This window comes from Pholcus phalangioides, unplaced genomic scaffold, assembly GCF_987345545.1.
Source record: "Pholcus phalangioides strain wild (caught in Gottingen) unplaced genomic scaffold, Ppha-v1.0 ptg000013l_1, whole genome shotgun sequence".
Taxonomy (NCBI): domain Eukaryota; kingdom Metazoa; phylum Arthropoda; class Arachnida; order Araneae; family Pholcidae; genus Pholcus; species Pholcus phalangioides.
In genome coordinates this window covers 32,914,855-32,938,824 of record NW_028301606.1, presented here as the reverse complement: position 1 = coordinate 32,938,824, position 23,970 = coordinate 32,914,855, and the positions used below count along the sequence as shown (strand labels likewise).

The window sequence follows — 23,970 nt, the reverse complement described above, 5'->3', positions numbered from 1 at the left end:
TGCCCCAAATACAAAAAAAAAAAAAAAAAAAAAAAAAAACCTGTCAGAGAGTAAAGCTTTCTTTATCGACCAACAACGGCCTAATAACTGCTTTAGACTTCGACGGATGAAAGGATAAAAATTATATCAGAAAAGAACGGCAAAATGTATAGACGGAACATTCTTGAAGAGAACATTTCATTCATAATGGGAACCAGTGTAGAAGCACCAGCTTCTGCACATCTGAATGCATAGAACAAGCACAATCTCCGATTTCTTCCTGGAATCATAATTTCATACGTCTGCTTGAAAAAAGGTTAGATAAGCCTTTGCGGTGGATTATCTATCTACTGCATATGAACGAATCGCCCTTCCGACACTTGTTTTCTCCATATTGACGGCAGTACATCGGGACCCAAAACATTTTGGGAGAATCGACAAAGGTATAGAAATATATGGAAAAAAAAACACCGGTGTGTTTTTTCATTTCAAGTTATTTCAACAGAGTTACCCAAGTTTTCTATTTAAGCTGTTAGCATTGACCTAACATATTTATATAGAATAGTCTCAACAGTTTCAACAGTCATATTTCCTAAAGATTTAACAAACAAATCGCCAGGCAAAATGTCTCATGCCCGATGGCTATCTCATGCTAATCGAATTCTAAGTTTGTACGTTTTGATGGAATCTCCTGCTAAAAATTTAATGTTTCTAGCAACGAATTTTAATAATTCTAGCACTCTAACTTGGTTTGCTATCAAAACTCACCCTTCCTGTAAAGATGGAACGCAGCACCTGTTCAAGCTCATCGCTGCAACTAGGTATTTGCCCGCAGAACTGAAAGCCAAAATATATCCCGTAATTCAAAGAAACACTTTGCACAACCCAACCTGAAAATTCATTGATCGCAATGCTGACCGACTCTGAACCGCACATCCGTGAACTGGCAGCCCGCAGCATTGAGAAAAATGGACTCCGACTGTTTCAACTTTCTATTGTAAAATTTGATGTATCATCTTACATCGATCGATATCATTGACTGGCAGAAGGAGAATTTATCTGATCCACCAATACTGAAATCCATACCTGACGAAGATATCCAACTGTTTGTCGTCCAAAAATCAGGAGAACTGCCTTTACTACGCCTACCATATCACACACAAAGTGTTGAAAAGGCGTCCAAGATTGTTACAGAAACTTCAGCCACATTGTGCAAAAACCCTAAGAGAGAAGGATTCATAAAAACCAAATAGAGCCTCAAAAAGCTATGCCGAAATTCGCTGGTAACAAGGATTTTTGCGCTTCTTGAAATATGATAATAATTATATAAATATCACGAAATGAGAAACTTTGCCTGGTTTTAATTTATACAAAATTGCCACGTTTTTAAGACAAATAGATTCAATTGGTCGAATGGTCGACGCGTTTCGGCTCTTCAATGGAGAGCCGTCATCAGGACCTCGTGGTCAGAAATTCACCCGAATGAGTCGTGGAGGAATGATGTTTACGTCTGGTCGTCCGAAGAGTTCGCCTTTGTATTTGCTGCGTCCGAGTGGTCTTTGGATGCGAATTGGGAAGCCATCTGTTGCAAAGTGTTGAAAGTTTTTTCACGACTGAGATTAATAAAGCCTGTCCAAGCTGTTCACATTATTTTGATTTTGATAAAGCGTTTGTTTTTAAAAAAGCAACACACAATTCTGAATTGAATTTTCTCGAGGGATACTTCATCAGAACATGCCAGAATTTCCTCGTTAATGATGGAAGAAACACGCCACCTATTTCGTCAGCTTGGACAGGCTTTATTAACCTCAGTCGTGAAAAAAATTTCAACACTTTGCAACAGATGGCTCCCCAATTCGCATCCAAAGACCACTCGGACGCAGCAAATACAAAGGCAAACTCTTCGGACGACCAGACGTAAACATCATTCCTCCACGACTCATTCGGGTGAATTTCTGACCACGAGGTCCTGATGACGGCTCTCCATTGAAGAGCCGAAACGCGTCGACCATTCGACCAATTGAATTTATTTGTCTTAAAAACGTGGCAATTTTGTATAAATTATATAAATGTCATTTCTGTGAACTTTTTCTTGTAATAAATAAATGTTACTCATATAATTTGTAGTAGTTTTAAGACACATTATTTTTCAAAACGTTATATATATATATATATATATATATATATATATATTGCAACAATTCATCAAAGAAAGTTACTTTTTTTCAAAATATGTGTTCTTTAAAGTCAATCCGGAGGCAGAAGATGATAACCCATTCTTAAAAAAAAATTATATGTGAGCTAAAGGCATCATTTAGTACCTTTTTCGTGCTGTGCCGGGTAAAAATTTAATTTCCTTTTTTTACATAGAACGGTGACCCACCCTACCATAATGTATATTCAGAGACTGAATATACAGTTCATCACAAAATTAAAAATTTAATTTATATACGGTACCCTCGTCCTCTAACTTCCGATTAGAAAGTTGTTTCTTTGTATCTCCTCAGACCAACAGAAAAAAATCAGTGTACCTTAGGAGTACATAGCGTGCATTATATGTATGATTATGGGTTTTTTCTTTTACATAACTTTTTTTTTTTCTGCATTTTGTATTTTTTTTTACAAAAGAGAAAAATCGTTTAATGAATTTTGAAAAATTAATTTATTTTATACTGCGCAATAATATTTCCGAGGAATTTCCAAATATGCTCATATGCAAAAAATATAACTTTACAAGATACCTATACAATACACACACACGATTTAATAAATAAATTTTGACTGTAAAAGATTTTTTTTCCACTATCGTAATTTTTTGAAAGATTTTATCCACAGAGATCGATGATTATAAATATTATTACTCGTAACATAAGAACCTTCCCTATTTTGTACTAAAAATATTCGTAGCATCGATTTTTACATCTGTGCATTAGAAATTTATTTTTTTTACATTAATGCCTTTTTATTTTTGTTTCTGTTCTTTAGATTATTTTGCTTGTCATTATTTCTTAAAGCGTCATTGGAAATCCTCCCCTCTTGTTTTAAAGTTTTATTACTTCCTAACTTGCATCAATATATTTTCATCGCTTTTTATTCCTTTTTATACCAGCCAGAGAGGTTGTGCGATGAACAGGAAATAACAAAAGAGGAATGCAGAGAAGAAGGAAAAAACAATAACAGTAAAAAAAAGTGCTACCATTAGGTGCTACGATACGATAATGACTAGCTTTACAGCTTTGGATAAAACTGTCAACGCATGTACGTTAAATTAGTTTTCCGTGGGCAAAACAAAGACGAATGATGGTTCATTATTCATCGACGGGGCTGACTAAAAATTTTCATGAAGGTTTTTGGAAAATATTAAATCTTTCTTTTTGCTTCTCAGTTTCAACATCATACCAGCAATCTAGAAAAATATTTTGAAAAAATATGTGTAGAATATTGCAAAAAAAAAAATGTAATGTCAACGATCCCTTGATCTATTAACTTTTGAAAGCATCATCATTATTTCGGATTGATTCTCCTACCACAAAATTAAATATCAGGGAAGAATTTTCAAAGCACCGGAAATGTTTTTTGTATCAATTATTTTTGATGTGCATTGACAGAATTCTAGTTGCCTCAACTGCTAATGAGGTGTAATTATTAGTTAGTAGAGTGCGGTATTTTTCATTTGGGAATATAAAAATATGTGATCATTGTTCACCTCTTTTTTTGGAATTAGATCTGTACATAATTATATTCAGTGGCCAAAAACGTAGGAACACGCCTCACTCGAAATTCGACTTGTCTGTTCATCACTTACGCTGACGTAATAAATCGGGTTTGCTGATAAAAAGCTTTGTCCTGGTTAGAAGCACTAGTTAATGCTGCAATTTCCCCGTTCATGGAGAAAACAAGAGATTTGAGGGACTTTGAACGCGACATGATTGTGGATGCCAGAAGGGGCGGTTCCAGTATATTCGAAGGCGCTATCCTTCTTGGCTCTTCTCGTACAACAGTATCTCTAGCCTTCAAATAACGTCAGCTAAGCTAAAAAATTTCGAGCGGAAAGCGGAAGAGTGGGCGGAAATCGCTTGTGAACGAAAGAGGTGAAAATCAACTAACGCGCATTGTGTGCAACACAACAAATGCAGCGCAATAAAACTCAGGATCATCGCAAAGCATATCCGTACGCTCTACAACATGGAGCTTGGAACGAATTGATTTTAATAGCCGGCGACCAACAAGAGCCTCTTCGATTTAGCTGTAAAACCGAAGAAAACAGCTTTTGTTCACCAGAGAACCGAAATTGAACACTTGATGAATGGAAGAAGTTTGCCCAGTTATATATCGGTGAAGTAGCAAAAAAGTTATTATGATGATTTGTATTAAAAATAAAACATAGTTACAATTTAATTTGAAATTAACATTAACTCACAAGGAGTTTGTTAGTTAACATTAACTAACAAACATTAACACGCACGGTTGCCCGTGAAGAGAGATGGAAGGGCAAACACACACCCAGGTTCCTTACGCTGAACATTTTGCATTATTCAAAAATAGAAACACGTCAACATATGAGGAATCAACACTCAACACAAATAAGGCATTCAAGTCAAAAATTATATTAACATATGGGAACTTTTAATGCATGAAAATAGGTATGAAATCATAGGGGGAGCCCTCGTTAAAACAATATGCAAATCATTGGAAATTAAATACCGTATTAATAACATGGCTGGAAAAAAAACAAATCCCAAGGGCGAACCATGGATTTAATAAAAATCATATCGGGACTCATTTACGTGAGGAATAATTATCCAGGATACTACGAAAGGGTCTTTTGGAGGGTGGGGGGCATAAAAATTGGAATTGATAGTCAATCAGGTTGCTTAATCCAAATCACCATAACAACTTTTTCACAACTTCACCCATATATAACTGCACAAAATTGTAAAAATCCCAATATTTTAAATTTTTAACAATTTTCGTGTTCATAACATTTTTTTCTCAATTCTCCCGATTCTCCACGACAATTTTTAGAATAATCTGTACGCACATTCGCAAAACTCATTGCATTAGTCGTATGTCACCACAACCGTAGAAAATGCTTCTGAGGGACGAACTATTTTAACTAAGACTAATTTTTGTTGTGGGATCTGTATTTTGAGCAACCCAAAAAATCCAACTAGCTTTTGTCATTTTGTTTAGCTCTTATTTTTGGAGAAAGACGACACAGTACGTACGTATCATTGCCAGAAAACTAAAAATTTTCCCGCATGTCAGTTTACTTTATGATTACAAACAAGTGCACTGAAAAATATACTAACAGTACATTTTGTTTCCCATATACAGGGTGAATTCAACCTATTCTGCCAAACGAAACGGGATGATAGAGGAAGACCAAGTGGATCATGAAACATCCTACCAAACCTGTCCTATTTCAAACAGTTTTCTAGTTATAGTGGATAATCGATTATGGAAAGAAAATGCGTGAAGTCTGAAAAAAACCGGAATTTGTGAAGTTTTTGAAAGACCCATACGCACACTTAGCACATATTTGGAAAGCACCGAAAAAATCCTGTAAGGCCACACCAATTCCATTGCCATATCTGGATTTAATGGCTAGCTACAGACGCTGAAAAATTGGCGAAGTTCAAATTCGAATGATCGCCAAAAAAATTTCAATTGCAATTCTGCAAACACCCTTCTAGCTGCAATTGGTGAAATTGGCCAAAAAAAAATCCATTCCACCAGCTTCCAAAAAAAGAGCTTACAATAAACTATGTAAATCGATTTTCTGGCTCAAGATAAATTTAGTCTTTTGTTTGCAATACATCATTTAAATGGGCGCTTGTAGAAGTAGATATTCGACGAGAGATAATTCGAAATTGGCGGTTTCAGATTTTGATGACAATTTGATTTTACTCAAAAATCCTATAAGGTGACTCTACCTCTATCTACAGGATATCCGTATTCAATAGGGAGCTACAAGTGCTGAGAGATCGGTGAAGTCAAAAATCTAATTGTCGCCAAAACACTTTCCAAAATTTCTTCAACGAACGCAGATTTCAGTGATGTAATGCAAAGAAACCACTAAGTTTCTCCTGAACTAGATCACCAATTTGGTTTATTCTATGTTTTTTCGAAAGCTGGTGTAATGGAAAAGTATTTTTCAAATTTAACTGATGTTATCTAGAAGGGTGTTTGCGGAATTGACAATTAAAGATTTTGGTGATAATTCGAATTTGAACTTCGCCAATTTTTCGGCGTCTGTAGCTCGCCATTAAATCGAGCTATTTCGATGAAACTGTAGGTATGGTATGGTATACGGTCACGCAGTGACCGTATACCATTCTTTTCTGTTATTTCCAAATATTTGCTTAGTTTTTGTATAAGTCTCTCAGAAACTCCACAAATCCGGGTCTTTTTCGGACTTAACGCATTCCTTTTCATAATCGATTATCCACCATAAATTGAAAACTGTCCGAATAGGACAGGGTTGGTGAAGTATTTTATGATCAACTTCTGGGCTCGTCTATCGCCCCCCTTTCGATTGGCAGAATAGGTCGGATTCATTCTGTATATTTAATGCGCTCTGAAGTCCTGCGCTGAAGGCTCCCGGTTAACATTCATTGTACAGTTGGCTTCCACCCCTATTATTATTTTTCTTTTTTTCTCTCTATCCTTTTTTTTCCTGTCATCTGCTTGTATGTCATGATTTGTATATATATTGTGATTAATTTAGGATTTTCTTTTGTCTTCTCTTTTTTTTCTTTTGTCAACATTTTTTTTCGCTGTTATTTATTTATTTTATGTACATGGAAAATAAAGTTCCCTGACACCGCGCAGCCACTTAATTGGGGCAACGGCTGGAATCGACGAATGTTGACAGAGCGTGGGTGGTGTACGGTTTAAAAGTAAAAAAATTTTAAATGTATTTTTAATGCAAATGACGCTGAAAATACTTTATTCAAGTGCATAATTTCGTATATTGCAACTTACATTTCGCGTTTGCAAAGAATTGTAGAATTCGATTTTTGAATCAAGATGCATTAGTGATTTTAATTAATTAGTTAAACTTATCCCTCCCTCTAATGATATTTGATCCGAACCGTAATATAATTATTGTGAATATATTAACTTGCTTAGTGCGATAATAAACTGGATATATAATCATATATATGCAATTAGTTTCATCAGATATAGAATAAGGAACATAAATAGAAAAAAAGCCAAATATTTATAATGAAATTGAACTTATCTTTCTCTCTCTCTCTCTGCTTGAGTGATTATTTTTTTTCAGAATTTTTCAATGATTTTATAAATAGTAATATAATAATCAATTCGTATTCTAATGAAGTAATCAATTATACGAGACTTGTTACTTAAGTGAAGAATTACTAGACCACTATTATACTCCCAACGTAATTTTTCACTAATATAATTATCACGATTTATAAGTGGATTGTTGAGAACTTGGAACATTGCTTAACCACGTTGCAATATCTGTCTTTCTTAAGGTACGTGAATCTGATCTATTTGTAAGGTGTTATTTAAGTCCTTGTCGATGAAATGAGATTATAATATCATGTTATTCGATCTCTCGTGGTATGTTTCATAACTCTACATTGAGGATTTATTTTCTACACATTTTCCGTTTCTCTCGAAACGTCACCAACTTCTAAGAATATTTCTAAAATGATGGGTTTTAAGCCGCATGTACCGATGGGAGATCTAATCCAATTTGTATGTTTTTGTTTAAAATGTTATATGAAGAATGAGCTTATTATCACTTATTATTCATGAAACACATTCATAGGACATTCAGGGCAAACTTTTACGAATCTTAGTATAGATTTTTTGCAATGTCATCTCGGAAACTTCTTGAAATATTCAAATCGAATCATTGGATGAGTTTCTCGAATAAATTATGTAATTTCTCGTGCGTTTAAATCGTGCTGAAATCAAAAGCGTTAAATCAAAGCTGCCACTTTTTTTGAGAAAAATATAAAATATAAGTAACTCCTTTTTATATAAGTATTCCTAAGGAAGTTAGAAAAAACAACACACGCATTTTTTACGCGTTCCCTTTAAGAAAATAAATAGCATTTTTCGAGGAACTGAAATTTGTAGCAGTTCTAATGGTCGGATGTTTTGCGGAATGCGCATTGCTCTTTCACTGTAATAGCCCATGCTTCTGCTGCTCGGGAGACGCTAATAACCATCTTCTTTATTGAACTTCTTCTACGTGTGTTGGTGTGTATTTTTCCGCAGAAAGTTCATAAATCTTCAGACTCCGCATTGTTTGCTGAATGCTGTACTGTCGGACAAGGGAGTATCCCAGTCTTAGATATTTTTTTTTTTCTTTCTAGTAACAGCCTATGGCATGGTCATATTCTTCATCTATATAATATGGGTTCTTTATTTGCAGAGGAGTTTTATTCTCTTTGTTCGTTACTCGTACAATATTATTTGAACATGATATTTTTTTTAATGATAATATGTCAAGATACATTTTTCCTTTCCTGAAAATCATTGTCTTCTATCATGTTGGGTTGTTACTTCGGAAATATTACTCATGAAATTATTATGAACCTGGTTGTCAGCGGTAATGTAATATACCGAAGACCTTTAAAACTGCTTGTTCTTATTTAATTGAAAATAAATGTTTTTGTGCTGGTTTTGAATAAATAAAAACTGTATATCACACACAGGGGTGGCCAACTTCTATCTGTTCGAGGGCCAACTGCACTAAACTACTTAGCAGTGCACGCACCTCGTACATAATATTCTGCCGAATTTTTAACGAACTGGTGCATGTGAGAATGTGTGATGTGAGTGTATGTGACCAAAAGGTATTGATGTTGTAAGAGTCGTCCTTGTGTGCTTCGTGTTCCTGCTGGTGCTACCATTTGGCTTCCATATTTTCAAATAAAAATGGTAAATGCTCGAATTTTCATGTTATGTCAGTGTCGTGCTGTAAACCTGAATGCTCTCTGCAGAGAGACATTTTTAGAATTTGAGACCAGGTTGCACTCACTCCTCGAAGTTGAAACATCGCAGGAAACTAACTTCAGTTGACTAACACTGTGCGTCAACAGGGTTTGAACTTGAATCCTCGTGACCAAGTCCAGCAAATGGCCAGCTGTAGCGTCGCGGGAGGGCAGCACCAGGAGCAACACCCCGGTGTATAAGCGGCATCAGTGAAATGACCCTAAAGACTCGTGGATTTGTTTCCACCATAACTAATATGATGAGACAATATAGTCATTAAACTTTTGCTCCAGGATCTGTATTCCTCCACTTCTTCATAAACTGATACATAGTCATTGTTTATCTGGTTGAGTTTTTAGTTAGATACAACGCATCATGAATTACAGTTCCTTCTGCAAATTATTTAAATACGGTCATAGTTTGGATTTTACAGACGAAACATTGTTTTCCAATTTTTTTGCAATTATTTTTTTCCTCACCTCTGATTGGCAACCCTCCTATAGCATCCGGTATGCTTCAAGAGGAATTTTATTATCGGGATGAAAAGAATGCTTGAATCCAGTCGCAGGGATAGTGTTGAAATCAAAACGAATAAACACGTGATGGTACAAGTTAAGATGAATCAGGCAAATTAACTGTTGATGGGAAAAGTTACGGCGCGGGCCATTACCTGGAGCTCCTCCACGTCTGTAAGATTTCCCGGAACCAGATTTGCTATACATGGGATTTAGTTACTTGAGCTATCTTTAACCACATTGCCAGTGTTCCGGTTTGAAGAAGTGCCAACCTGGTGCAGCGTTGCATGCCACTTGTCATGTCAAAATTTAGAAATGAATGCTTCTCTGTTTTCCACTATCAATGACACAAATGACTATCGTATTTGGGAATGGAACTCTCTTGGTAAACGACACAATATGAACCAGACTATCAAAAATGACAAATTTTTGCTGTTAGGAATTATTACATGATGCTCTTAAGACAGCCCTGACAACAGGTAACTTGTTTTTATAGCGAAGAGGAAAAAGAAATAGGAAAAACTTCATATTCCAAACTTTTAGAGCAAATTGTGTGTTAGAGGGGGTTGGAGCATGATCTTGGTCTCCCATGATTTCCTATGGGAAAAATCCTCTTTTCTTTAAGGAACATTTAAAAATTTTCTGTTCAATTTAGGCACAGCATTTAATTCTCAAATAATATCAATAGCTTTATACAATTTAACGCGTGCTTTTAGGATTTAAACTGTTGGTTATTTTTTTTCTCGAATTTTAACTTCAACAATATGCAACTTTTTCAAAAATCGCACATATTTATGTGCCGTAATTTTTTTTTTAATAATTTGAATAAAATCATCCTCCTTTTAACGTATCTAACACCATAATGTTTAGTGACACACGAAGTTTCAAGACATTTAAATGAGTGGTGTCCCAAAAAAAATGTTCCTTATCTAACAAAAACTTAGTTTTGAGAAAACAGCATTTTAGTGGAAAACATTAGCATACCTATAATGCCTTCCAGCAGTTCATATTAAATTATTTTTTTCAAAATGTTTCTAGTACAGATAGAACAAAAACTTGAATACAGTTAGACGCAGAAAATTTCATATTATTCAAAAATTGAAAAATTCGAAAATGTGTTGGTATTTTTTGGAAAATTTGCGTGCACCAAGGCCCTCTCCCTAATAATCTGTTTGATCAGGAACGCTGCTGCTTGAACAAGTAGATCAAATAATTATCATAAACTCAATTTAATTCACTATATTCTTACTTTGTTGGGAGGGCACACAAAATTACCTCCCAGTGGACCAGCTGTTTTCTACTCCTGCTGTATATTAATTATCGAAAATGAGAGAGAGAGATACGGCGTTAAATGGCGAACTTCTGTGGGTGAAACAATAAACATTTAAATCATGAGAACGTGGTGGATCAATGTCACCCATAATCAAACTAGCAGGCCGATGTAGCTTCGGGAATGATGAAATCCTCCTATTTGGCCAGGAGAATTATGATGTAAGTGTACTTCTGAAATAGCAGCGTGCGCCTAGAACGAGCTGAAACACCTAGATGCCCGAACATTGGTTGCATTTGACCAGGACTCCATGTGACGCAGACGTAACGTCGATTTGTCGTTGTACGACCTGCAGTACTACAACTTGTGACATCCAACGCACGTGGAAGAACCGCCACCAACGGAACTTTGGTTATTGAATTCAGACGTACTAAGGGAGGACGCTACAACATCAATTTAGACTTCGATTCTTAGACCACGATTCATCATAATTATTTTGTTGATTTATGGACTTATTGTTATTATTTGTAAAAATGTGTACAGATATAAATTTACGTACAAATATATATATACATATATATACCCATTTAATAAAATCCCTGATACACCCATCTTTCGGGAACTCTTCGATATCTCCTTGAGATGGGAAGCTGGGTGTGTCTGTTCCTTCAATGTTAAATGTATATTAATTATATTGTGCGTTGTTATTGAAAGACAAACAACATTAGAAATAAAATGACTAATTCGAGAGACATGTCTGGATCAAAAATGTTGAAAGTTAAATTAGAAAATATTTCCTTTATTTACTTAGATATAATAATGCAAATAGACACAAAAATAATCCGATATTTTGATTTATTTCAATGGGTTTGATAACACATTGAAAATGAATTTGTTGCCTCAAAGTTGATGCATCAAGAAAATCGGAATATGAATGTAACATTTTGTGCATCAGATCTCATTAATGTGATAGATTTTACCATCATCAATCCTCATTCGTTAATATATCACGTGAAACTGGAGCTATTATTTAATACGCGGAGAAAAAACTGTTTTTACTTACTTACATCGTTTTAAAGTGACTTCATTTAATTGGGTTTCAAAGCGCTCACGTGTTCATTTCTTTTGCATATGTTTCTGGAAAAAAAAAAATTTTTCCTTTGAGAATTTAGAAACTTTTCAACGATATTTCAAAGAATTTAAATATCCGTAACCTTAACTACATTATAATTTCATTTCCACTAACGCTATTTCAAAATATTTTGTGATTCAATCGTCGAATTTTTATTTTTTTCGGTTAATTTTTGGGATGGCCGAAGTGCAGTTCCACCTAGGTTTAACCAGAGTTTCGAAGTCAGAACTGTTCAAGAAAAGCAAGAAGTAACTCTCAGCTGTCAACCCAGTGGCGAAGCACCGATCACAATGAAATGGAAACGTTACCAGAGACCAATCGATCGGAGTATACTTTCAAGGTGAGAGACTTTTGCCACTCTCTATAAGTACTAGAAATTTTTGCCAAAAAAATTTGAATAAAATTCTATTTCTGAGTTAGCATATTGTGAAAAGAATTGAACAGGAGAAACACGATTATATTCAGATTTGAAAATATATCCAAAACAGAAAGTTGGTCATTTCTTTATACAAAAATTAATTTTCATCTATAGAATTAATTCTTTCTTATCTAGTTTTCTTATATTAACGGATATATATTTGATTTGAAAATATTAATTAGGAGAGTAAATAAATTAGTTTTGAAAATGCAAAACAAAACTGATTTCGCATTCATGTATATAAACTTTATACACCAGAATTTAAGATAACATCTTCAATTTTATCACTTATGTTAGTAATTAAATTAAAATCATAAACTTGATTTTGAGAAAAAATAAAATTTACAACAATTTAATTCTAAGTTGTTTTTTCCCGTCGAATAAAGTGAAATGTAAAGATAATATTTCGAGATTTCTACATTGCCTTTATTTTCAAAACTACATAGACTTTTTCCAAATAAATATCAAACTACCGAAACTTTTAAATTTATCTGAAAATTTTAAATAATAAAGAAAGATTAAAAACCACAATTTATTCTAACAACAAAATACCCAATACTTTGTGTATATATAATGTTTCGCAAAAAAAATAAAAACTGCAATGAAAAATCTGAAGCATTCTATAATATAATTTCGCGGTAAAAGGACATTCTTGTAATTGCAAGAACGTTATTGAATTAGATGGCAAAAGAAAATTATCAGAAAAATTACCTGAAGGTTCACATCTCCATCCATTCGAATGAATATAAAAATAAGTGTTGACAAATACATTTTTACATCACTATTTTAATAACCGGATGCAGTGTTCGTATTCTTAGTAGATAAAACAAACCAGGGAAAAGAAAATCAAATTACTACTAAAATCCAATATCCGTCGCATTTTTCAAACCAAAAAATAAAGAAAGGAAAGAAAAAAGCAATAATAATTTCCTCCTACTCTTCTTTACTCCACCAAAATGTATTTCCATGTAGTATAATTGAAAATTTCAGTTGATTCATTTATCAAATTTTAATTACTTCTTCGTGTTTTTAATAACGAAAAAATTTGATTCGATGCTTCCGATGCAATTTTTCTTTGTAATATTACATTATCTTTTTTTTTCTCGCTCTTATAGAAGGAGAAAATATTGCTGATAAGGGATAAGGGTTTTTATTTCTTGTCTTTTTCGTAAAGAAGCTTGCTTCCCTTCTTCCGTTATTTTTCAGGCCAAAATTCTTAATCAAATTTCAAATCTCTCCGCGTTCTTTTCTTGGCAGAACCGAAAATATTCACGAAACTTTCTCAAAATCGAATTTTCTTTCCTAAATGTTTACTCCGGGGAGCACGAAGAGGTTGCAAACAGTAAGATAGGGGGCTATGAATTGCTTTGCTAATAGTTAAAAGTATGAATAAACCATGAACCGGATTTCTTGAGGAACAAGCTCCTTTCTACTTATGCACGTTACTTTCAAACGATTCCGCACGCAGTTTGCACTGAAAAGCAATTCATTGGGAACTTACTTTAATACATTCAAGAAGAGAAAGTAGATTTCTCCTATTTCTTCTTTTTGACGTAATTGGTTTCCGAAAATCCTTACTTTGCCCTTGGTAAGGACGAAAAAAAAAAAAATAGAATGATTGGGAAATAAATAAATAAAGCAATCTAACACTGAATTATATTTTATTCACAGTGGAATAATATACTATTATACATACGTTGTTTAACAATGAGGCTAATGTTGAATACACTATTTTTCCACTTGGTTAAGAATAATAATAAAAAATCAACTGGTATACAATAATTGTTTTATTACAAAAATTACTTTGTTCTTTAACAGATTGTAGTGCATCTTATATGATGTGTTGCTGTACTAAATGATGTTACATTTTATGAATGATTTTATTACTCTAATTAATACAATGATCCATTTACTGTACGTCTTTTATCGAAAAATACGTGTAAAGTTTCTAGATATTAACTAATTAAAAAATGATATGTGAACGTGATTTAGCTACATAATTAAGAGGTTTCTCAAACACGGATTTACCATATAAATACATGCATTCTGCATACTTCAATTTACTAAATTATATATATATATATATATATATATATATATATATATATATATATATATATATATATATATATATATATATTACTAAGCTTGCATTACAAGATTATTAGCAAACTTCTTTTAATTGTTCAACATCTGAAATTAAATGTACAGATATTACTGACATGAGTTTTTTTTTTTTTTTTCAAAAACACGGAATTATTGACTGCAGTATATCATCTAATTTACTCACGCCAGTGACTGCTAGGAGAACACTATATGCGTTTAATTCCTTTTAAATATTTAATAAACATTGATTGGTGTGCATACTGCTTCAAACAGAATATTGGGGGAAAACAATCTTATAGCATATAAAGGAGTCCACTAGAATCTAGTGACTAAATAATTGATGACTAGTCATTGTTGGTTCTCATAACAGAAATCTCATCGCCGAACACTTACGGTCCATGGGCATTAAATTAAGCATGAAAACAATAAGACAATGTATACATAAAAATACAACCGTGAGTATTTAAATGAATGTGCATGTAGTTTAAAACGTTATGTATTTTGAGCGATTAATTTTGCTTGATTTTTCTCGATGATTGTAGATATGTTTTACGAGAGAATGTTCTTCCTACTGGAATTCAGTCTGAAGTAACAATTCCATCAGTGCTGAGAACGGACTCTGGTCTGTTCTCGTGTGAAGCAAGTAATGCATTTGGAAAAGACGAAAAGAGTATTCAGCTCATCGTACAAGGTACTAAAAATACTTACTCATTGATATTCTATGCCGAATGTACAACAGGTATACGTTGAATACGAATAGCCTACTCGTGGCTTGCTAAAATAATGTGTGAGCAATGGACTATATAATTTCAGCACCATAATTTTCCTTCTTATAATCCAGCAGATTCCACTCATATATAAACATCTGAATTTTTAAGTGCATTTTGAAAAATAACGTGTTTTAACGGAAACCTCTTTTTTTCTGAGAGGCAAATGGAAATAAATATTTTTGAAAGCAACGCAGATAGCACGCATATGTTCCAGTGTAATTTTCAGTTCTTCTAAATATGTGACCAACAACTCCTTTCATTTCTTAAGATTTCATGAATAGTGAATGGCATTCGCGCATGCAAACAATACTACGCCATTTATTACAGAGAATTACGGTAGTTATCATACATGACAATGTTTCATCAGGAATCCGGAACAAACATAGAATATTATGCATTCGCTTTATCCTTTCAAATAGCAATATTCACTCCAGTGCATCACAGAAAATATCATCAGCTAAACATAACTCAGAAGAACCCTTAGGAACTTCAATGCTTTGATTTTCAATTCAATTCCATTGTATAATTCACCTAGATTATATGCAATCGCTGATGCAAAAAAAAAAAAGTAGAATACGGAAAGAATAAAATTTAAAAAAACCCTTGAAGATAGAAATTACTGGACTGAGACTATATTATTATATTACTGGAGAGGTTTTCCATTAAACCATTTTTTCCCTATCGGTTTCATTAAGAACCAACTATTGAAAATTTATTAGTACGCTAAAAAGAAAAGAAACAATTTCCAGACAGTCAAACTCATCAAAATTTAACAGCAGGAAGTAAAGACGTTTTCATTAGAAGAGCGTAGTCGTATATAAGCTCTTCATTAGTTTAATTTTTAATTGAAACTAAGCAGTGCAGGGGGAGAAAAATACATAATATAGAACTGAAAGGCAATAGAAATGACATACTTCAATCCCAGATGCCGTCTTGTGATTTAACATTTATTAGATATGAACATTTATTGTTTAAAGCCTGAACTCTTTCCTGTTCAATCCAAGTACAAAAAAAAATTCAATAATTCTGTTTTTTTTCTTTGAAAAGTTTATCAATAATTATATTTCTACACTAATATCATTTCCCCCTTCTGACATAGCATTAAAAAATTGTGCTTAGTGATGTTTTTCATTACAAAAAAAAAATATCAACGCAATGAGAATAACCTATTAATTTAATGTTATGACCACATTAAATTAAAAAAAAACATCGATTAACATGGTCTGCATGTATATACGTTAAAATTGGAAAAAAAGTTTACCTACTCCATGTGAGAATTTTTACACATTGTTTTTATTATATTTCATCGACAATTATTTTGCCGAACTCCCAATATGTAATAATGATGTATAAATACTAGAATTCCGTTCGCCTACAAATCACTTGCACCAATCTCAAACTTCGCAGTTCAATTGGAAAAATTAGATTATTTCTCAAAATAGGTCAGTTATGGCGACAATATATTTTCAGTTTTCAAGTAGAATTCAATATTCAAACATCAGTAAACGCTGGGATGTCGGCTGAAGTTGGTTTACGAGGTGCGAATGTGAGTTGATCTCTTCTTTATAAAGTCTCTCCACAGAGAGCAACAGGCCTACAGCGGCGCAATTATTGAATCATTGCACATTACTCACAAGTTCGAAAAATTGGTGGCAGATGCCAGCAGTTCACATTACAAGCATTACACAGTAACAAACTCCACGTTAAGTTCATTCCAATATGCACCAATTCATTAGAAATTCCACGGAAGAATATGGACGAGGTGCATGTGGGGTTTAGTAGGATTAGTAGTAGTAATAGTAGTGAAAAAAAAGCTGGGAGAATTACTATAGCAATTGAGATTAAATTTTCATCATTTGATTAATTTATTTCATTGAAATACATAGGAACAAAGATGAATTTTTCAAGAACCGACAATTTATGACATTTGTAATTAATATAAAACTACTCAAAGAATGTGAACGAATTTTTAGATAGGTATTCAAATTAGAATTAGAAGGATATTGCTGTATTTAATTTCGCGATGCAATAGATGACGGTAATGTAATGTGTGTGTGTGTATATATATATATATATATATATATATATATATATATATATATATATATATATATATATATATATATATATATATATATATATATATATATATATATATATATATATATATATATATATATATATATATATATATATATATATATATATATATATATATATATATATATATATATATATATATATATATATATATATATATATATATATATATATATATATATATATATTAAGATATATATAATCTGCCATTAAGATATAAATCTGTGAATTTTTTCTTCAAATTGTATCACAACGTACTTTCACTAATTTTAAAAACTCATAGAGGGAAAAGCTATTACCGAACAGCATCACGGCTATTACAATCGCATACGTGCAGAGTGTCCGAATCGAATTTTATTGATCCTGTACAAACTATAACGCCAGAAAGGTGCGATGATCTTTAAGTATGTTCATACAGTCGGCGTTTGTCATAACGATCTCACGTTATGGCCTTATTTCATTTCAACGACATGTAGGATAAGTCGCAAAAGTTTTCATACAACGAATACATTATTTGTTCACTTTCGATATTGCGACTACCTGATATAACGTTCGTTTTCTATTGAACGATTAGGGTCGTCTAGCGAGCGTTGACTATAGTTATAATTTCATTATGATATTCAAAAAATAATCCGCACCCGCTTTTTTTACTATGTAACATAACGTGCTTCTCAATCGCTACCAAAATTAGCAGAAATGTAATGCCACGAAGCCATTAAGACACGCCGTATCTGAAATTTGCATGTCAATATGAGATTTGTATTTATTTATTTTTGAAATATATGACATCCATATTTTTATGGGCATCTTTTTCTCAGCCACCTCGTTGGGCATTTTGCCTGTTGTGGCGTTGTATTTGTATTTATTTATTTATTTTTATTAATATTTTTTTTTTAATTTCGATTTTCTAAGTAGGAACAGACAGTCATAAATGCCAACTGATTTTATTCTTGATTAATTGAAGATTGGTCGAGGAAAGGCTAATGAACGTTACCATCATAAAAATAATAATTATAAACAGCAAGAAAAAATGCTTGAGTGTTTTATTGGATATGATATCTGAAGAAAATATGATTAAAAATGTGAATAATTCCATCGGAAAGAGATCGTTAATAAGATTTGTGTCAAGTATATATTTAATTTAAGCCATTGCTTCTCAAACTACACCTCTTTTAAGATTAAAAAAATATAAAAGAACATAAAAGGCAAGAAAGAGTATGTAGAACGTTAAGATATAAACAAGAAAATGCATCGAAATAAATAAGAAATAACAAATATTTTTGTGGCTTATTTATATTGGAAAAACATTCATCATCAATTTATTTTGGGTCTCCACATCTTTCTTTATATCTCTCTTAGAATTCATTATTTTTATCATCTGTTTTCTTTCTGGGATAATTTCTTTTCCAAAGAATGCTCGGATCCTAATCCGGCTATAAAACCACTTCACATAAAAAAAAAATATATATATATATTAAAAAAAAGAATCAGCATCATAAATCCCAAACGATATTTATAGTTTTTCTAAACTTAATTTCAGCTATCATTCCATAAAACATAAAAATAGAAGACAGCTATCTTGATCTGCTAGTCAAAGAACAAAAAAGAAACATATCGTTCACTACTTACTGTATATCATATGATCAATACCGTAACGCATAATACTAGAAAAATTCGATTAAAAAAATTAGAATAACGCAAAAAAAGTGACCGTTTTCTTTTCTTTAACACAGGAGGAATAAGTAAAGGAAATGAGTGAAAGAGATACGAGTCGTTTACAATGAAATATGAAGTTATAAAGAAGTTATATTTATATATATATATATATATAACTTCAATTTTATTGTAAACGCCGTATACAGGCCCGTCAGTTGGGGGGGGGGGGTAATGGGGCCGTTGCCCCCCCCCGGCTTTTGAAAATACACTAAAAATGGTATATATATATATACTGTACATTGTGTACATGTGCTTTGCCCACCCCCCCCCCCGGAAAAAGTTGAAATGAAGGTCCTGGGGGCATATATATATATATGACATTTATTACATGTTCAGATTTGCAAATAATTACAGGTTTCTTGTTGTTGTTGTGTTTTTTTTTGTTTTTTTTTTAATATATATATATATTTTAGGAATTCAAAAACTTATGACACTATACTATGTAACAGAAAAAAAAACATTTTTTTTTAATTCCGGGGTAGAAGCTGTAATTTCTGCTTTACTTAGCCCGAATAATAATAGAGATGATTATTATTTCCCTCAAACTTTGTTTTTGTGATGAGGGGATCGATATTTTTTAATTGGACATTTACCATTGGCTGATAGGGTGACTGGAATATTAAAAATGACAAAATAAATAATTTTCTCACGGATAATAATTTTAAAAACTGGATAAATAGTTTTTAGACTCTAAGTCACGTTTCTAGACATTCAACAAAAAATAAAATCATGTTCAAAAAATTAAATTTCAATGCTAATTGGACTTTTTTGTCATCTCTCTTTGTTCCCGTGTACACTATATATTTCCTTTTTACGCTCGATAAAAAATTGTTATCATATTTTCGAATGTGTCCGCCCTTATATAGATGCTCCAAGTTTGAAATTCTTTGGTGAAGGTGCCCCTTTGGGTAAGCACCCAAGCTCTCTTTGAATTTTTCGAAATTAGTGTAGAGAATGCGATCTTGAATTTGGCGCAAAATTGGATATTCTATTCTTATACAGATTTTTATGTTTTCCACAAGCTCAAGTTTTTTTTTTTTTTTTCTGATTCAGCGGTTACCTAAGACCTCGTTAAGTATGCGGATAGATATACAGCAAGCTTCTTTATAGGCATTTGACACTTTTGGGAAATTCTTTGTATTCCGCATTCTTTCCTATAATTACAGTGCATATGACACATCGAATCCTCAACGCTCATCTCTAACAATTCAAAGAAAGCATGGATGCTTTCCCAAAGAAGCAGCTACATCAAAAAATTCTCGACTTGGAGCATGAGGGTGCTTGGATAAAAGGGTGAACACATTCGAAAATATGATAGCAAATACTTTTAGGAGCAAAAAAAATAATAATAATAAAATAGTAGTGTATATAGGTACAAAGAGATGGAGAATAAAAAGTCCAATTAATTTTTAAATTTCTCTTTTTTTAATCTCAAATTTTATTTTCTGTTGAATGTCTAGATACGTGACTTATGTTCTAAAAGTTAATTACAGTTTTTAAAATTGTTATCAATGCGAAAAGTTTTTTTTTTTTGTTTTCAATATTCCAGCTACCCAATCAGCCATTGTTTAGTGATCAATTCTTAAATATCGATCCCTCACCGCGAAACTAAAGTTTGAAACGAAAAATTGCTTTATTCAGTCCTTATTTGTCGTAAACCATTGGGAAATGTGGTGTGCTCAGCAAGAACAAAAATCATGTTGCATTGTGTAACCAGAAGAGATGGTTAAACATATTATAATAATGCAGGAGGTTCTGATTTCATATGCCAAATGTTAATACCAAATGTGATGTTAATATATGTTAATGCCAAAATTTGTATAAACCACGCTATCGCGAAACCATTAGGCATATAAAGACAAGATTTCGAATGGGTTTTATTCAGTTGAGTGTTGAATACTTGGCGAAAGAAATATTTATCTCAAGGTTTAAAATCTCTGGTAATGGATTTCCGCAAAGGAACTACTCAGCAGATAATCACCGACTATATTTTTGCTATTTTCAAATTGAGAGAATGAATAAAATTTTTCAGACACTTCCACGCCCTCCGGGTTAATGTGCTTAATTTGCGCAAGTGAGAGAGCCTGGCCATCTTCGGTAAGTAAGGAAAATGATCTCCCAGAAAGCAAAGTGCTCTCAAACAAGTGTGAGTAAACTTTTAAGGAATCATTCAAATAATAATTTTCAGAGAAAAAGCACAAATACTGGTCATAAGTTAAAAACTAGTGTGAGACAGGACAGACTCAAAAGAAAAATCTTGAGACAAAACCACTTCCGCAGCGTCAGGTTCATACATCAAAAAGTGGAAAGGGTTTGGTGTCAATGCGTTATCCTCAGCTACACTCATCTACACTGAGACGACTCGGTCATTATGGATATAAATATCTGTGCCAAAGAGAAAGCCGCTCCTTAAAAACAAAGAAATAATTGTAGAGTAAGATGATATAAACAAAGGTTGTTATGGGGTGACCAGGACTGGAATAAGGTACTTTACAGTGAAGAATTGACATTTTGCGTGACCCACGCTGATCAAAGAATCCGCGTCTCAATCATTAAACTTTCACTAACCAGTGAACGAAGCGGTCAACGAAATTTACTACTTCCTTATGGTATGAGGTTGTATGAGCTTTGAGGGCCCAGGGATGATTTGTATTTTGATCGTCAATTCTCCGATGGATATCGTAAAATTCTAGAATAAATACAGTGTGTGATACTTTTATTAAACCAAACACGCCCCCACATAAATATTCCTGAGGAAATTCTAATGTATAGGAGAAAGTATATGATACCATCGACTGGAGATTTATTGGATGAGGATTTCATCTTCCAACAAGACTGCAAACTGCACATCCTCTCACACTTCGAAATCGGCCACTGCTTGGTTGGAGAAAAAAATAAATTAATCGCTTCCTCGATTCCACATTTGACAACTATCCAGAATTTATGGGGGTGCCATGAAAAAATCTTTTCAATCGTTTCCTCCAAACCACAAAAATGACCTTTTAATCAGTCGAAAGACACAACTTTTGCCAGCATCAATAAAAACTATTGTAAAAAAAACTAGTGGATAACATGCAAGATTGTTTGCGAGTGGTTAATTATATCTATGGGAGTTGCCTCAAAATATTAAGCATAGGATGGAATTTATTTTGAGCGATTTATCGTAAGCTTCATAAAATAATCGAATTTTTTAATCACATTGAAAAGTTATTGTACTTTTGTAATTTTCCCGAAAGCTAAGTTCTTCTAAATTTGTAAAGTTTCAATTTTTATTTATATGCGTGTTTTTTTTTTTTTTTTTTTTTCTGCAAAGTACGTAGAATCAATCGACGTAGTTTGAAAATTTTGAACACTCTCTGAAGTGGAATAAAACCGATCAGAAAATCATGTAATGTGTCTTTTCCACGATAATATAATTTTTTGATCCGGAGCTGATGATATGCGTGGATATGAACGCAATTTGTTTTTATTAATTTACCATTAAAATTTTCAGTTTTATTAACCAGATTGTGGAAAGTGTAATAAGAAAAGAAAATGATAATAAATATAAATACAATTTTAAATACTATAATAATAAAAATGTTCATTATGTGTAAATTATTCAGTTGTTCATTTTAATTTTATTTAAAGACAATAAAATACAAGAAATACCGTTTTTTTCAAACAGTTGTTTACAAAACAAACTTATCAAAACTGATAATTTACAGGACCGAAAGTAGATAGAGGGTAAAATATTCCACAATCGATTTAAAACATAATTTGTTGAGATATGTAACCGTATTCTAATAACATGTTTTTCTCGCAACTAAAGATAAAAAAAAAATTTAGTAAACACTGTGATTGTACGAATTTTAATTAATTTTAAGTATTACCTTTTTCTGTTGTACAAACAGAAAATGTTAATCTTAAAATATTTTCCAAAGAAAAAACACATTTCGAGGACGAAAGGAAAGCAGATGTAGTTAAAAAATAGTTATGAAGAAAAAATATGAAGAAATTGTTAAAAATAAATTTAAAAAAAAAATAAAATATTCTTCAAGTATAAAAACTATATGGAAAAAATTAAAAACGCACCTCAAAACGCAATTTCAAAATGTTTATGTAATATCCTTTTTTTTTCTTTATTATGAACTCGAAAAAAATTTCCATACACAGAAAAATTCATAGATGACTATTCTACATGATTCTGCATCATCTGTAGTATACCTAGGTGGTAATAAGATTAATGAAGAAAATGTTCTGTACACGATGAAATATTACACAACGTCAATAAAATCGTCATTGTATTTTATGGCGATGCACTACATTGAATTCCATTGTATTTTGAATTATATATTTACAAGGATGTTAAGATCATTAGCTACATAGTATCAAGATTATTATTATTTTTTTTTTGTATTGACAAAAAAATAAATCTTTAAACCGCAAAATCACAGCGAATCGTTTTGCTTATTAGGGCTTCGTTCCATTCATTCTACGTATGAGATATTTCCTCATTAAAGAGTAAAAATAAGTAGCCCAGAATATGAATAAGTAACAAGATACACAGAATACAGATAAAGTGACGGAATACACATTACAAAGTAAGTAACAAAATTTACACAAAATACAATGTCTGCACACAAAGATAAGAAAAAATATATGTACAATGCAATCACAAAAAAAATAAAATAAATAAATGTCGAGGAAGCTCATATAAAGTTTAGCTCTATAAAATTTATAAAATCTGTTTACAGCACAGTATATTTACAAATACTGGTATTGGATGACTTGACGGCAAATAAGCAATTTGATCTTGCATTGTGGCACTAAATATTAAAACTTATTTCGTTAGGAATAAATATGCAATAAATATTGTTATTCAGCGGTTTCAAAAAAAAAAAAAAAAAAAAAAAAAAATAATAATAATAATAATAATAATAATGAACAATTAATCTCTGCATTTTTGTAAACTAATGACATTGAAATTATTGCGTGGATGAGTG

The 23,970-nt window shown here is 32.3% G+C and overlaps 1 protein-coding gene across 4 annotated transcripts in view; it reads left to right on the top strand.

The window, feature by feature from the left end:
• LOC149078978 (cell adhesion molecule Dscam1-like) overlaps nt 1-23,970 on the top strand; it is a 297,831-nt gene that overhangs the window by 160,632 nt on the left and 113,229 nt on the right. For all 4 annotated transcript variants that reach the window (XR_016193869.1, XM_089241221.1, XM_089241220.1 and 1 more), the window contains exons 12-13: nt 12,068-12,215; nt 14,942-15,090. Coding sequence is in view for 3 of the 4 variants with exons in the window: in XM_089241221.1 (XP_089097347.1) it covers nt 12,068-12,215; nt 14,942-15,090 (297 nt within the window). In the remaining variant the exon portion in view is untranslated. The remainder of the gene's footprint in view (nt 1-12,067; nt 12,216-14,941; nt 15,091-23,970) is intronic.